This window comes from Cynocephalus volans, chromosome 17, assembly GCF_027409185.1.
Source record: "Cynocephalus volans isolate mCynVol1 chromosome 17, mCynVol1.pri, whole genome shotgun sequence".
Classification (NCBI taxonomy): Eukaryota; Metazoa; Chordata; class Mammalia; order Dermoptera; family Cynocephalidae; genus Cynocephalus; species Cynocephalus volans.
Genome location: NC_084476.1, coordinates 27,324,558 through 27,338,934, shown reverse-complemented (window position 1 = coordinate 27,338,934; position 14,377 = coordinate 27,324,558). Strand labels below are relative to the sequence as shown.

The window sequence follows — 14,377 nt, the reverse complement described above, 5'->3', positions numbered from 1 at the left end:
ACTTTCTTCACCTGGAAAACTCCTATTCATACTTTAAAACCCTGGTACTGTGAAACTCCTTTCCCCAGTGCCCCTAGTCATGGTTTGACAGTGGGTACCACAGCAACAGCAGTTTGTATAGACTCTCTCATGGCATTCATTGCAGCATAATTTAGCAGCCTGGACGTTGTCTGTGTGTCCAACTAAGAGAGATATCTTCCTCCACCGGCTTCTATTCCTGCTAGGTACGTTTTCCTCAACGTGGCCCTGGGAACTTGGCTTTCTCCTCCTTCTGCCTTTGTAGGCCCTCAGGTTGTACCCTAGGGGTTCTCAGGCCCCTTTGGGGGATGCTGCCCTCCAGGTAGACCAGATGTCTGCAGATTGCTACTTGGGTTTAGCCTCCATCTCCTATAACAAGGTCTTCCTGGGATGCAAAGCCTCAGCTGGATACACAGCTGGGATACTGATATAGCACCAGGTCCAGGCCACCTAACTTCCTGTGCTTCCTCCATGCCCCTTGTTCTACTTTTGCAGTCTGGGGAGTGCTTTAAATTAGCCCTACTTCCAGGCATTGCTTTTTTTTCCGAAGTGCCAAGTTCCCAAAAGAGGAGATGAGGTTTAGCCCAATTTGATGCATAGCACACTGGAATAGGAGCAGGGACACCTGGGTTCCAGCTCCAGCTTGGTCCTTGTGTGATTACCCCTCTCTGGGACTCAGTTTCCCCATCTGTGCAAAGGGGTGATGAGGTAATGCTGAAAGGTCCTATGTTTCTGGGTGATACTATTTGAAAGGCAGGGGAGAGGGGCCCTTCCATCCGTGAACAATCTTGGCAACTTATCTAACAACAAGGCACGAGTAACTCTGCTGTTTACTTGAACACAGGAACGGGGTAACTGAGGGTTCTCAGAGCAGGTATTGATCACCGTCAGTTCTCAGCTGTTTATCCAAAGGTGCTGACTCAAGCTCTGACTGTACCAACTCTCCAGATGACAAAGAAAATTGTATCAATGGTTTCCCTGGGCCAGATGACCAGGAATGGTGATAATTCCTAAAGCCTGAGCAGCATTTTGCCCCATGTGTCCTTTCTTGAAAGCCTTCCAGAAATCCTTCCCATCCCCCACACTCCTCCAGCAAGTTGGCCCTGAATGACTCCCACTTCCTCTTCTCCCTGAGCATCTTCTACATGGCTCTTCTGTCATGCTGGCCATCTGTCAACTGGGCCTCCCCTGCAGCCTCTGACTGCCCTCGCTTCCCCAGAGGCCAGCACATGGCCAGGCACACAGTCAACTCCCAGGAGTTGGCTCACATTTCTGACTTGGCTCACATTTCGACTCACAGTCCAAAGCTGTGAACCATGATTTCTGCTCAGGCATACTCAGGTATTTACCTGAGGCATGCCAAAGACATATCCAAGTTTGCTTGCGTCACCTAATAATATTAGTAATACTTTGCACGTATTTGTGGTGCTTTCTATTCTCAAAGAGCTCTCTCTCTCTCTCTCCTTAAAATACTCCTGTGTGGTAGACAGGGCACATAATGACATTCTTATTTTATAGAAAATGGGGCAGTGACTATCCAATGACAAGGCTCTTAAAAAGGGGAGCAGAGAGTGGAGCCATGCCTGGCCTGTGTGTCTCTTGGTTTGGTACTCTGTTCCCTAAAAAGGGTGCCTCACCTGCAGGAGTCCCACAAAGGCCACCTCCCTAAGGGCAGACCTGTATGCAGAGGAGGGACAATGGTGGGAGGTGGGAGGTGCCTGGAAAGCTCGGGTGTGACCTTAAGCCAGGGCCTCAGGCCAGACAGATTGTTGGAAGCCACAGCAAGAGATGCCCCATGGGAGGGCATGAAGGGCACAGCCCAGGAAGCCGAGCACGGAGGAGGCCCACAGCATTTGAGGAGCAGCAGACAGGTGGGGGCAGGACCCCTGCAGTCACCCTCAGAGGACAGGGAGCACCTGTCCCTCAGGGGCTCTGGGAGGTGGAGGGACCTATGGTACCTGAACCCTCGACAAGAGCTGATCCCTGAGCCTCCAGGATAAGAAGAGCCTTCTCAATAGCAGTGCCCACCTCTGTCCATCCGTCCCACCACCAACATGTGTCTATGGTCTGTGCATTTTCTGGTTTTAGCAAAATAGGAAGTTTACCAGAGGAGTGGCTTCTGTGAAATCCATCAGAAGATCGCCTGGTTCCAGGGTAAAGGCACCTCCTCGGTCAGAGGGGCTCTATGAAGGCAGACAAAGATATCTCTGGTCAGTGACAGCGCTGGATTGACAATGGAATTTACCAGAAAAGACAGAGGTTCCCAACCTCTCCTCTATCCCCTTTCTAACACTGAACTCATTAGTATGCCAACCGCCCCCCACCCGGCTCCATATTTCCCTTGCTCAGCATTGCAGGAAATGTTGAGACTGAACCCTAATTTTTTTCTGAAAACTTCATGGGTAGAAGTAGGGTGTGGTGTGGGAACTGTCCTTTTCAAAGTGGCAAACAACTTTTCTTAAGTGCTCTGAGTGCCGTTTGACTGGTCATTTGGGAGAAAACACTTTAAAGAGTCCTCTGAGTGTATAAAGAGAGAGCCAGGACTTTGTGCTGGATCAGGGGGATCGATTGGCCTCCAGGCACTAAACAGATCTGCACAGTAATGAAAATCTTCATGGTGGGTGGGTGGCACCTTGAAATTTTTGTTCCTTGTTTTTAGGAAATATTTTGTTCTTCTGCTCTGGGGTTTTAGCTGCCTTGAGGCCCTTTGAGGGAGAAAAAATGAGCCCCATTAACTTGGTGCAAGCGGGGTCCCAAGGAGGGAGATGGCCGGGAGAGGGGAGCCCTGTGGCCTTTGGCAGGGTGCCGCCTGCATCTACCCCACCCCTCCGCCCCAGCTCCCTTCTGTTTGGTGAGTATTTCAGCTTGGTTTCAACCACAGTGTGAGGTATATGATAGGAACCTGTGTCCACACATGGAACAAAGCAATACAGGGGACACAGCAGAGGGGAAGCCATCTTGAGGGGCCAGGATTTGGTCTACAGAGAAGCAGAGAGCCTCCGTCTGGGCCAGTCACTGGCTGAGGGGTCCATCCAAATTCTTGTGAGGAACACAGAGGTATTCCCAGAGACACCTGGGAAAGGGACTCGGTGAAAGACTGGCCTTGGTCAGGCAGGCTAGACTGTTGTTATTTAGATGTTACTGGGAACCTTGATCCCTGAAGCTGCAGAAGCCTGGGGCGTCCACTTTGCACAAGAACTTGAACCTCCGCTGGACCCAAAGCCAACCCATGAGCTGGGCGAGGTAACAGGTCTTATTCCCATTTTTAGGAGGAGGAAACTGAGGCTTGGAGAAACAAGGGCTTTGGAAGTGCTCTCAAAAAGAGCAGTCACGAGGCGTGTGAATGGAGGAGCTGGGAAAAGACTCTGGAGCTCTGGTTTTGCCCTCAAGGGCACCGCCCCATACACATACCTCTGCTCAGGGTGGCTGTTTGGACCAAAGCCACCTTTGACTCACCATCCACTGGGATAGCAATAGGTTCGACTGTATTTGGACCCATTGCCCAAGAGCAACCATAGCTAGAGGTCACTCAGGACAGACGTCTTGTGTAAGGCCTTTGTCACAGCCCATTCACATCTCTGGTGATTTCCTGAGATTGCGAACTGGCAAATAGAATACTTCCCATTTTCAAGCTATTAACACAGGCTATCCGATATAAAGAATGGGATGAAGACACTTTGTGCTTACTCCTCCAAATTGTTCACTATAAGGGGAAATGTTTCTCATTTTCTATCTTTACAGCACAGTAATAGCTTATGTAGGGATAATACTCTAAATCAAAATTGTCCTTGGTTTTATACTTAGTTTTATACAATATTATACTAGCTCTCTCATAAATGGTTGGCTTGTATTTTGCAGACAGGTTATATAAAAACATGTTTGATGGTTACTGCTGTTGTTTTATGATTGCACACAATTGATTATGAAAAATTTAAATGCACACCCCAGATGCCAGTGACTAAATTGATACTGAATTCCTAGCAAGAGCAGCTACTCCTCAGGGTTTTTTCCCATACCTTGGCCCCTGGGGACAGCTGGCCCTTGCCTTCTGACTTCTGAGGTGAGCAGACTTTCTGGACCTTGGGGGACGCCAGTGGTACTGAGACTTGCGTGGCGGCAGTTGCAGTGTTTGTGGCTGTAGCTGTGGTCACTCCCACTGCCTCAGCCAGGTCTGGAGGAAGGTCGTCTTCATCACTGCGGTTACTAAAAGCACATGAAGCTCTGCTCATTACAATAATAAACAGACTGTGAGAAGTGGAGGGAGCATGGGGTGGGGTGGGAAAGCCAGGGCTGGGGGGTGGAAGCTCCCTAAACAGATGTCCACCAGATGTCCAGCTCACAGGATCCAATACGCTGACTTTTTTGCCAAAGCAAATTTGAGCTGCATTTTCTGTCACTTGCCAGAGTTTTTTCGTTTTTGTTTTTTTTAATTGTGGTAAAATATCCATAACCTGATATTTATCATTTTAACCATTTTTAAGTGTACAATTCAGTGGCCTGAAATGCATTCACAGTGTTGTGCAACCATCACCACTATCTATCCCCAAAACTTTTTTCATCAACATGACAGAAACTCTGTATTGTTGACAAGAACTTCCCAAAGCCTCCTCTCAGCAGCATTTGGTAACATCTATTTTACTTTCTGTCTCGATGAATTTGCCTGTTCTAGGTACCTCCTATAAGTAGAATCAAACAACATATGTTCTCCTGGGTCTGGTTTATTTCACTCACCATAATGTTTTCAAGGTCCATCCTTGTCGTAGCATAGATCAAAATTTCATTCCTTTTTTATGGTGAAAAATACTCCATCATACAGATGTACCACATTTTGTTTATCCATTCATCTGTTGATGGACACTGGGATTGTTTCGACCTTTTGGCTACTGTGAATAATGCTGCTATGAACACTGGTGTACAAATATCTGTTTGACTCCTGTGCTTTCAATTCTTTTGGACTGGAATTCCACCTAGGAGTGGATCGATCATATGGTACGCCTATGTTTAACTTTTTGAGAAACCACCAAACCAAGGGATGTCATTTTGAGTCGCTTCCCTTAGGTGGGTAAATACAAGGCTCTTAGGAACCCACTGCTCTGAGCAAAGGTATAATGGCATCATCTATGGCCTAACAGCAACTGTCCCTTTGGTGTAACACACTGGTTACAGGGCAGGAGTTGGGCACATTTGTTTTGGGGCCCAGTAGCTCTGGTCTTAGAACCTCTCTAATAAAATGAGACGACCTAGGCAGAAAAGGACAATAGACAGGAAGCCACCATGAGGGAGAAGTCTGGCCTGGCACCTTGGGCTTATCTCCAGAACTTGGATTTGGGGGAAGCTTTGACCTCCCACTGAGTGTGCCAAGGCAGGAAGCCCAAATGCTATTGATTCCCAGTTCTTAGCATGGACAGTATTTTCTCACACTTGTAGAAATTAAGACAAGTCTCCTATCCCTAAGGCCAACCAGCCTGCTGCCTGCACAGTAAAAGGTTGACTCAGCAGCCCTGGGGTACTCAAACCCTGCACATTCCAAAGGAACCACTGGCATTGATGAGTTCCTGGGAGGGAACCTTTGGGCCCTTCTAAGAGTCATTGTATACCTGAGACCTTGGGCCATGCCAGATAGTTTTTGCTATCAATGTGATTTATGGTGAAACACCTGTTTTCGTATGCTTGAGATTTTGGGCCACGCTATATCAGTTTGACCTCTGGGTGGCTGGAGACTGAGTAGCCAAGGTCAGTCATGTGGGTACTTCATGCCTACATGACTGACCCCCAATAAAAACCCTGAATGCCAAGGTTTTTAGCGCTTGGGTGAGCTTCCCTGGTTGGTAACACTTCATATATGTTGTCACACATTGTTGCTGTGAGAAGTAATCACTGTCACAGGGAGAGCACAAAGGAAACTTGTGCTTGTTTTTTCCTGGACTCCATCCTATGCGTCCTTTTTCTTTGCGGATGTTACTGTGTGTCTTTTCACTGTAATAAACTGTAACCACACTCATAACTGCTGTTCTGAGTTCTGTGTGTCCTTTTAGTGAATCACCACTCTTGAGGGTGGTCTTAGGGACAGACCCCTGGCACACTGCCCTTAAAGATCTTCCATGTGGAACTTCTAAAGCCACCCTGACACATAGCCTGTGCTTTAGAAATGATAGCCAAGCTCAAGAGTATAGATAAAAGACCTGTGACCAGTGGGCACACATGTGGCCTGTGCAGGGTTCCTAACATGGCCTGTGCAGGGCCTTATGTGGCCATGGGACACAGCTGCAGTGTGGATATGATTGGCTGAGGAGGACCCTACAGGATTTTAGATCATTCTGTGTATGGAGAAGCCTCAAGAGGAGGATTTAGGATTTATTACTAAGAAGGGGGAAAGGGGAGGTTTGAATAAGTATGTGGAAAACTTAATATGACATCACATATTTGAATCTACATTGATGAAACAGGTCAGATCAGTTTCACATGCATTTGCCCATTTAATTTTCAGAACCCTGTATTATGATCTCCATTGTCCAGAGAATCAGATGATATTCAGTGGCTGATTATTGAATTATTTGCTCAAGGTCACATAGCTACTTAAGTGGAGGAGTGGGGTAAATTTTTTACTTCGTTTTTAAAAATTGTAACCTTAAAGACATAATTATTTAGTTTTACATAAAAAGCCATTTTAAAAACATAGCTCATCTTTCACAGCAGGATGTCAACTGATACTGTCTAAAATTTAAAAGACTCCAAATGCTTCACGGTTTTTATAATCTTTTGTCTTAACTTAGATCTTATGACAAAGAAACATAGCTAAAATTCAGCAAGTCTTCCAATGTTGCCTCAGATTCTGAGGCAAATTCATGTTAAATCCACAAAACAACATTTTCATAAGTAAAATTTTATGTATAGAATGATCTTCGCTTTGAAATGATTTCTTTTTTTAACAACACGTATGCACAGAAACGTGTCTAATGTAACAGACATCACCTGTGAATACTGGTTATTTTTGATGGCAGATTCTAGGGAATTGGTTACTTTTCTCTGTGGACTTTTCTGTCTTGCCTACTGAATTTTTAAAGACTTTTCATACTATGCTGAAATAAATAGTTAAGTTATATTTCTGGAAAAAAATGAAGCAGCTCATTATTTTCTAAACACATTAGCTGGTATCAATATAAAAATGGCACTGTCACCTGCCTCAAACTCTTTGCAGAGTTCCTCTGCTTCTCCCTTCTCTGCATGCAGTAGCCACAGTTTTCCTCCCTGTCTTATTTCCAAGAAGGAACATGGCTGAGATTTTGTTTTTATTCCTAAAAGCAGTGGTTTGATAACTCGCTCAGAGCACCTGACTGTTATCATACTCTTGGGGGAACAACCTAAAATCCAAACACACATAATTCCAGCCTAGCAATTAAGAATATTATATCAGCAAGAAGAGCTGTGTGTGCACACACATCAGTATCTCAAAAACGGTAATGTATAAAATATTTCCAGAAAATCAGAAATCTGTGTTTTCCCACGGGTATTCCTTGACCACGTGTTGATCAATTTCATCAATACCTATGAGTTAAAGAAAAGAGCAAATGAGTGGTAACCAGTGTCAAGGATTCAAGGACTATTTGTGGGACAAAAACGTCACAAGGGGAAAATCCGATACATTATTTTTTCTATTGTCTACTAATGGAGAAAATGCTGCCATTATTTGATTTTTGAATGAGAATACTTTGGGGCAGCTTAAGAAATACACATGTGAAGTTAGAGGTTTGAAAAGGGTTTCCTTAAAAGAACTGATTTGGTGAGTTAGGGAAATTTTCTTTCCTTCCAGGCCATGTATCAGTTAGTCATTGTTTCAAACATTACTGCATATCCTAAATAGGTGATAATAACATTTTGAGTTTCAGAATGCAAAGGAAAGGGCAAGTGCTGCCAGCTTTGTCCTCAGGGAAGCAGATTTAGGTGGCTTAATTTGTCCCCCAGAGATCATTAGGACTGTTAATTATTTGAACCTTACTCATTTTGGCTTTCTTCAGAAATGCAGGTGCTATACTGTCCAGAAGGTTCTATTAAAGCTAATGAGGTGCTATTTGTCTGCCCTTAAAACCCCCTGCACGCCTCTTCCTCTTTTCACAAGGTGCACATGGCAGGCCTGAGATGGCTGTTTGAGAACTGCATCTGGGGTTACACTCCCTGTCCTACACTTTCCACTCTGGGCATTCCCTAAACTTGACCTTTTCTCAGGAGCTTCCAGGTCCTATGGCCAGGCCCCTTGCTAGGGGCTTTACCCAAATTGCCTCGTATTAACCCTCACAAAATTCCTCAGAGGTAGGTATTATCCCACCCATTTTATCAGTGAAGAAAGAAAGGCTCAAAGAGCAATTTTCCCAAGAGCTTGCTGCTGTCAACCGGCCAGGGCCCTAACAGAAGCCTTCCCAACTCCAGAGCCTCCAAGCTTTCCCTTGCATCCAAAGATTCCCCCTACAACTCTCTGACGAATGACACATCCAGGCACAGGCCCTGGGTGACAGCCAAGGTCAAGAAATGGAACTACCACTGTGATCAGCACTACGACTATTACAAATACCACCATCCCCTCACTATAGCATTCATCTGCCTTCTTTGGATTATAGTTATTTGTGACTCTGACTTTCTCTCCAATAAACTGTGAGTCTTTGGATGGGAATTTTCAAAGTCACTTTGCTGTTCTCTGACAATGCCTAGAACAGACCGGTGCACACCACAGCCAAGAGACTTGTTAGGCCAAACAGAACTGGACTGGGACAATCTGGGATATGGCGCCCCCTATGGGTCTCATATAGCTCCATGATTAGCTTTGACTGTTCATGCTACCATTTTACCAACGTGCTGAGGAAGGCAGCTTCTGATGGGCCCCCAGTGATCCCTGTCCTGGTATTCACTCGCCCATGTAATGCCTCCTCTTGAGTGTGTGCTGGATCTAGAGACTTGCTTCTAATGAACAGAATATGGCAAAGTGATGGCATCTCTGTGATTACAAAAGACTGTGACTTTTGCCTTGCTAGCACTCTCTCTTTGGCTCTTCTTGTGTGTTTTCCCTGAAAGAGACAGCTAGAGAAGCCTACGTGATGACAAACTGAGGGCAAGCGCAGCCCCATGGCCCTCAAGGAACTGAATCTTATCAGCTACCACATGAATGAGTCTTCAGATGAGACCACAGTCCTCACTGACACTGTGAATGGCACCTTGTGAAAGACCCAGACACAAAAGGCCCAGCTAAGCTGTGCCCAGACCCCCAACCCACAGAAACTGTGAAGTGATAAGTGTGGATTGTTTCAAGACACTAAGTTTTAGAGTAATTGGTTATACCACAATCGATAATAAACACATATGCCAACTATGTAATGTTTTCGGGGAGAAAGGTCTAGTCCCACTATGACCTAAATTGGAAATAAACGGAATTTAGGGGATGGCTCGCTGGGAATGATCTGAGGGGCTAAGAAACATTTATAATCGAACATTTAGCATCACTTGTAGTTGTTATAATTGAAAAACTTGCAGTACAGAACTCACAAACTGTACTGTCTTGTTAACTTCCTCACTCGGGGAGGCTTGATTTCCGGCTTTTCCACAGCTGGTTGGGTAGTTTCCACACGTATAGGAATAGGACTTCTAGAAACATACCAAAAAAAAACAGAACAACAACAAAAAAGGTGTATTGTCTTCTTTTGGCCATAAGGGACTGCCTTCTCAGTTAATTTATACCTTAATACCATTGACAGTCAAGAAATCCAATTTTTTTCTTCTCTTCTCTACTTAATTATCATAACTATTTTTAAAAATCATAGAAAATCCAAAAACAAAAAACAAAACCAAAAAGATCATAGGAAAGAAAATATAACAAGTAGGAAACTAAATATAATAAGGGAACCAAATAAAATTTCCCTGCCCCAAACAGCCACCCTCCCACCCCCAATATGAGGATTTGATTCATAATCCGGTTTTGTTAATAAATTGAGTGAAGAGAAACCTATGGGTAAGCTGTTTTTACTTCCAAGTGATCTGGTAGCTATGCTATTTAAAACGCAGCACAGAATATATTTTTTAAAAAAGATAAAAAACCATTGTATATTTTAACTCTAAAACATTTTAACTCTATGCACATGTAAAAATGTTACAAATTAAGTTTCACTTTTATCTTTCCTCAAGAATTTATACCAGATGGTTATCTGGGCCCTGCTCAAAACAATGATTTTTAAGGAAAAGCTGTAACACATTTTTGTAGTGGTCATGACTAATTTCATTTTTAAAAAAACAGTGATTACCTTCTAGGACCAAATCAAAACAAGTTGAGGTCCTCAGCAAGGGACCTCTGCCAAAAAAATGGACACATCTGGGCCTCCATTTTCTCTTCTATTCAGTGCCTAATTTGGTGATAGTTCTGTGGCCTAATAACTGGACTAATGTGATAGGCCAGTGCCTAATAAACATTTGTTGAACAAACGCGTGGATGAGCAAATAAGGAGTTGGAGTCAACCCATTCTACATTCATGGTTTCCTCAAGCTGGAACCCCTAGATCACCTGGGGTGCTTGTTAAAATGCTGATTTCTGTCTCTGCCGGTACCCCCACCCCCAAACACAGGATCCGAAAGGTTTGGAGTAAGGACCCAAGAACTCCCAAATCTAGTCAGGGAGCACATGACTTTGCTTGGGTGGAATGGTTGGTATCTGGAAAAGCTTCACGGAGGGCTTTACTCTCAACTAAATGGAGGGAAGACCACCAAGGTGGGAGACAGAGTGGAGACCAGGCTGAAACTGCTCCAGGGTGAGGTCCCAGTGAAAGATCGGAGATTTCAACCTGCAGGGACCAGGTCAGGAGCAGCCTCAGGCTGAGGAGCTTACACCGCAGGCGGCGGCAGCAGCATCTCTGAAGGTCTTAGGCAAGGGCGTGGCATACTCAGACTCGCAGTTTAGAAAGGTCCTGAGAGCACTGAAGAGGACGCTGGTGAAAGGAGGCCAGGATCATTTTGGAAGACTGTTGCAGTGGTAATCCCAGAAGAGAGATGATGAGCGCTCGAGGTAGACAGGGATTATGGTCATGAAAGAAAGAGGATGGATGTGGGAAATAAGACCAAAGTCAAATTGGCAGGACTTGGTGACCAATTAGGTGAGGGGATGAGGTACGAAAAAATCAAGGACTCACAAATTTTAGGCCTGGGCAAGGGGAAGGTAATAAGGCCATTCACCAAGATTGGTGGGGTGGGGTGGGAAAAGATGAATTAAGTTTTTGAAAGGTCTTAGAGGCAGCTGGGTATGCACCTCTGCAGTAAGACAAATTTATACCAAGAACATAGACTGGGAATCATAAGGTGATGTAGGGAACTGTTAGCTTTTATTTTTAACATCAAGTATAAGAATCCCCCAGGGCAGTGGTTCTAGATCACCTGTGGTGCTTGTTAAAATGATGATTCCTTTCCCCACAGGCACCCTACACCCCACCACACACACACACACACACACACACACACACGAAGGGTCTGGAGTAGGACCCAAGATTCTGTTTTTAACAAGAGACTGATGCAGTAGTTCTTGGATCCATTTTTAGAAACTCTACCCTAGGGAGACCCTGCCATTGTTAGTAGACCACCAAGGTAGCAATGAGGCTGCCATGATCTATAGGTTGTTACTAACCTGGGTTGAGAGAGGAAGAGTTTTTGCTTTCTGTGCAATTTTGGGAGGATGGGTTGCCTCTAGGATTGGGGTGTTGGTGGGATGGAAGCTTTAAAAAACATCTGTGGTTTCAGGACTGACAAGGAGCTCGGTAAGCTCAGTATGAGGAGCACATCAATGGGCCAAGGGAAGAATGCGGAACTGAGCTGGGGCAGGAAGCAGAAGCCAGGTCGTGAAGGACTTCCTGTGTTCTATTACGGAGTCTGGACTCCACTCTGAGAGCAAACAGAGCTTTTAAAGGACTTTAAGGAAGGGAATGACAAGATCAGATCTACATTCTTGAGAGCTGTCTCATTAATCCCAAAGTGGTTAACATCCTTATTAGTACAGCAGGTAGAAATATTAAAACTGAGCTAAGCAGCATTTTTTAGGCTTAAAGGAAGTTGAATAAGCCAGTCTTTTTCTATCTCTTTGGACCCACATTCTCTCAGTTTTACTTTTTCACTCTGATTTTTATCAGCAAATGCCCTCATGAGCAATGTTTCAAGGATAATGATGATACAGAGTATAATTTCCCCATTCAGACAAGAAGCAACAGACCTTACATTAGCGTCCTGAAGACTGGATTTCTTATTGATATTTACAAATGTTGATTCCTCTTTTCCAACCTGTTAAAGAAAATAGTCACGTTAGTCAAAACTGAATATTTTGGCATCCAAGATGTTTTAAGTCTCCTACATTGAAAAGATCGTAGAAATGTGCAGATGGACCAAAGAATGAGTTCGACAAGAATTCAATCAATAGCCAATTTTACTCTGGTGTTTATGTAAGTTATCAAAAAAAGTGTTGTCTTGAGTAATGGGATTAAGACTTAATCACTCAAATGCAATCAGTTTTTGCATTCCTACTTTTATTGAATACCCACTATGTGCCAGCTCATGCTCGAATGAGAAAAGGGTGGTGGGGGAAAAGCCAAATCCACAGTTTCATCTCTCACCTCACATTTTAGATCACGAATAATAATCAGCTCTATGCTCATGTAACACTCAGTTTACAAAGGAATTTGGAATCTGTCCTTTCATTTCAGTATAACAAGCCTGGCAGGAATTGTGTCATAGGATTTTGATAGAAGCCTCTCTCCTCCGGTGAGGCCCACAAAGAATAGAGGGGGAGGAAGGGACACCCACTCAGCCAGCCAGGCAGCTGAACACACACCGGTGTCAATGTGGCCCTCACGCCCATCACAATACACAGAGCTTGGCCTCTGTTCTAAACCCACGTTGGGCAAAGATTTCAAGGTTCCTGGCTGGGAGGGCGCTACTTTATAGCCTGCATATGGACCCAGTCCTGCTTCCTGATCAAAGACGTTCTTAGAGCCATTAAAAGATACTGCCATTGGCATTCTGATTCCTTTCCTTACACACTTGATCTGCACTGATGCTAGTAGAAAATTAATGCTTTTTTTCTTCACTGCTAGTAGAAAATTAATGCTTAAGCCTTGTGCAAAAGCCCCCTCCCTCCATCACAACCTCTCAAAACACTCTAAATCAGGGATTCCCAAAGCATGTTCCTGTGTTCCTGAACACTAGTTCTACAGGTGATTGTGGGAGCTACTTTACAAGTGTTATGTGGCCAATTTAGTGTAAAAGAAAGTAACACATGTTTCTTTCCTCCAAGACTTCTTAGAACCTATAAGAAGCTAATGTGCATTGGGTCTATCCCAGGGGATTTGGTGTGTGCAGCATTTCCAGAATTATCAGGGAGATTCCTGTGGGGGCTTGTACTCCTTATAACATGTTGGGAAACACTGTTCTTAAATTACTGACTTCACATCTCCCCACTTCTTTCCTGCTCTCATGCCCTTCCACTATGTCTGTTTAGCCAGGACGTTTTCTTTTCTTCTTACCTGTGTCTCGTCTCTTCCCTACGCTTCACAGAATGAAATATTTTCTACATTCTGCACTTCTCCTCTGGAGCAGAAACATGGGTCCTCTGCAGATGATGCATGCAGTGCAGGACCATTGGGAACAGGATAGAACTTTCCAATGTAGACAGTATCAGCTTTGTAAGTTGTGAAATTCATGTCAATTTTATTTGCTCTGTGATAGTATAAAAATGGCCTACTTTAACACAATGAAGGTAGAATAAAGACAAAGAGAATTTGTCACTATAACTTTGATATAACTGAGTTTGGAATGGGAAGTCAACCTGAAAAAAGAGCAGTGGTAAAAAGTGCTACCACTGCTATCTGCAAGGAACCAGCGTCCCCAACAATTTCATCACAGCACAACTGCGATCATTATTGCCAATATCTCCACAAAGGTAGAGCAAGGCATTGTGCTAGGTGTTCACGTAGACTGTCTCGTTTAATCTTCACAGTAACATGAGGAGGTAGACATTATTATCTCCATTTTACAAAATGTGAGAAAACTGTGCCTCAGGGAGGATGACAAACAAGATTAAGGTGATCAATGGTAGATCAAGATTTACACCCAGATGATCTGACTTTAAAACTTGTGTTCTATAGTTTACTGCTTCCTGTTTATATCACAGCCTCAAAATGGAAAAAAATTTGTAAACTTTCTCTTGTCTTTCATGGTATGCTCTAGAAAGACCTAAATTATTCAGATTGCTATACACAGAAAATGGAAATAATAATACAAGCGATCACTTAATATTTACTTTATCCTTGGCAACACAGGCAGAAAGAATGAAAAAGAAAGTTAGATA

At 44.0% G+C, this 14,377-nt stretch overlaps 1 protein-coding gene across 2 annotated transcripts in view; it reads right to left on the bottom strand.

Moving 5' to 3' along the window:
• Positions 1 to 14,377, bottom strand: part of EPB41L4B (erythrocyte membrane protein band 4.1 like 4B) — a 125,860-nt gene that overhangs the window by 11,134 nt on the left and 100,349 nt on the right. Inside the window, exons 19-22 of one of the 2 annotated variants that reach the window (XM_063081812.1) lie at positions 12,248 to 12,315; positions 9,550 to 9,648; positions 4,035 to 4,221; positions 2,124 to 2,201 (exon numbers count right to left, since the gene is read on the bottom strand). In XM_063081812.1, coding sequence (XP_062937882.1) covers positions 2,124 to 2,201; positions 4,035 to 4,221; positions 9,550 to 9,648; positions 12,248 to 12,315 — 432 coding nt within the window. The remainder of the gene's footprint in view (positions 1 to 2,123; positions 2,202 to 4,034; positions 4,222 to 9,549; positions 9,649 to 12,247; positions 12,316 to 14,377) is intronic. The other variant, XM_063081811.1, reaches the window with a different exon arrangement.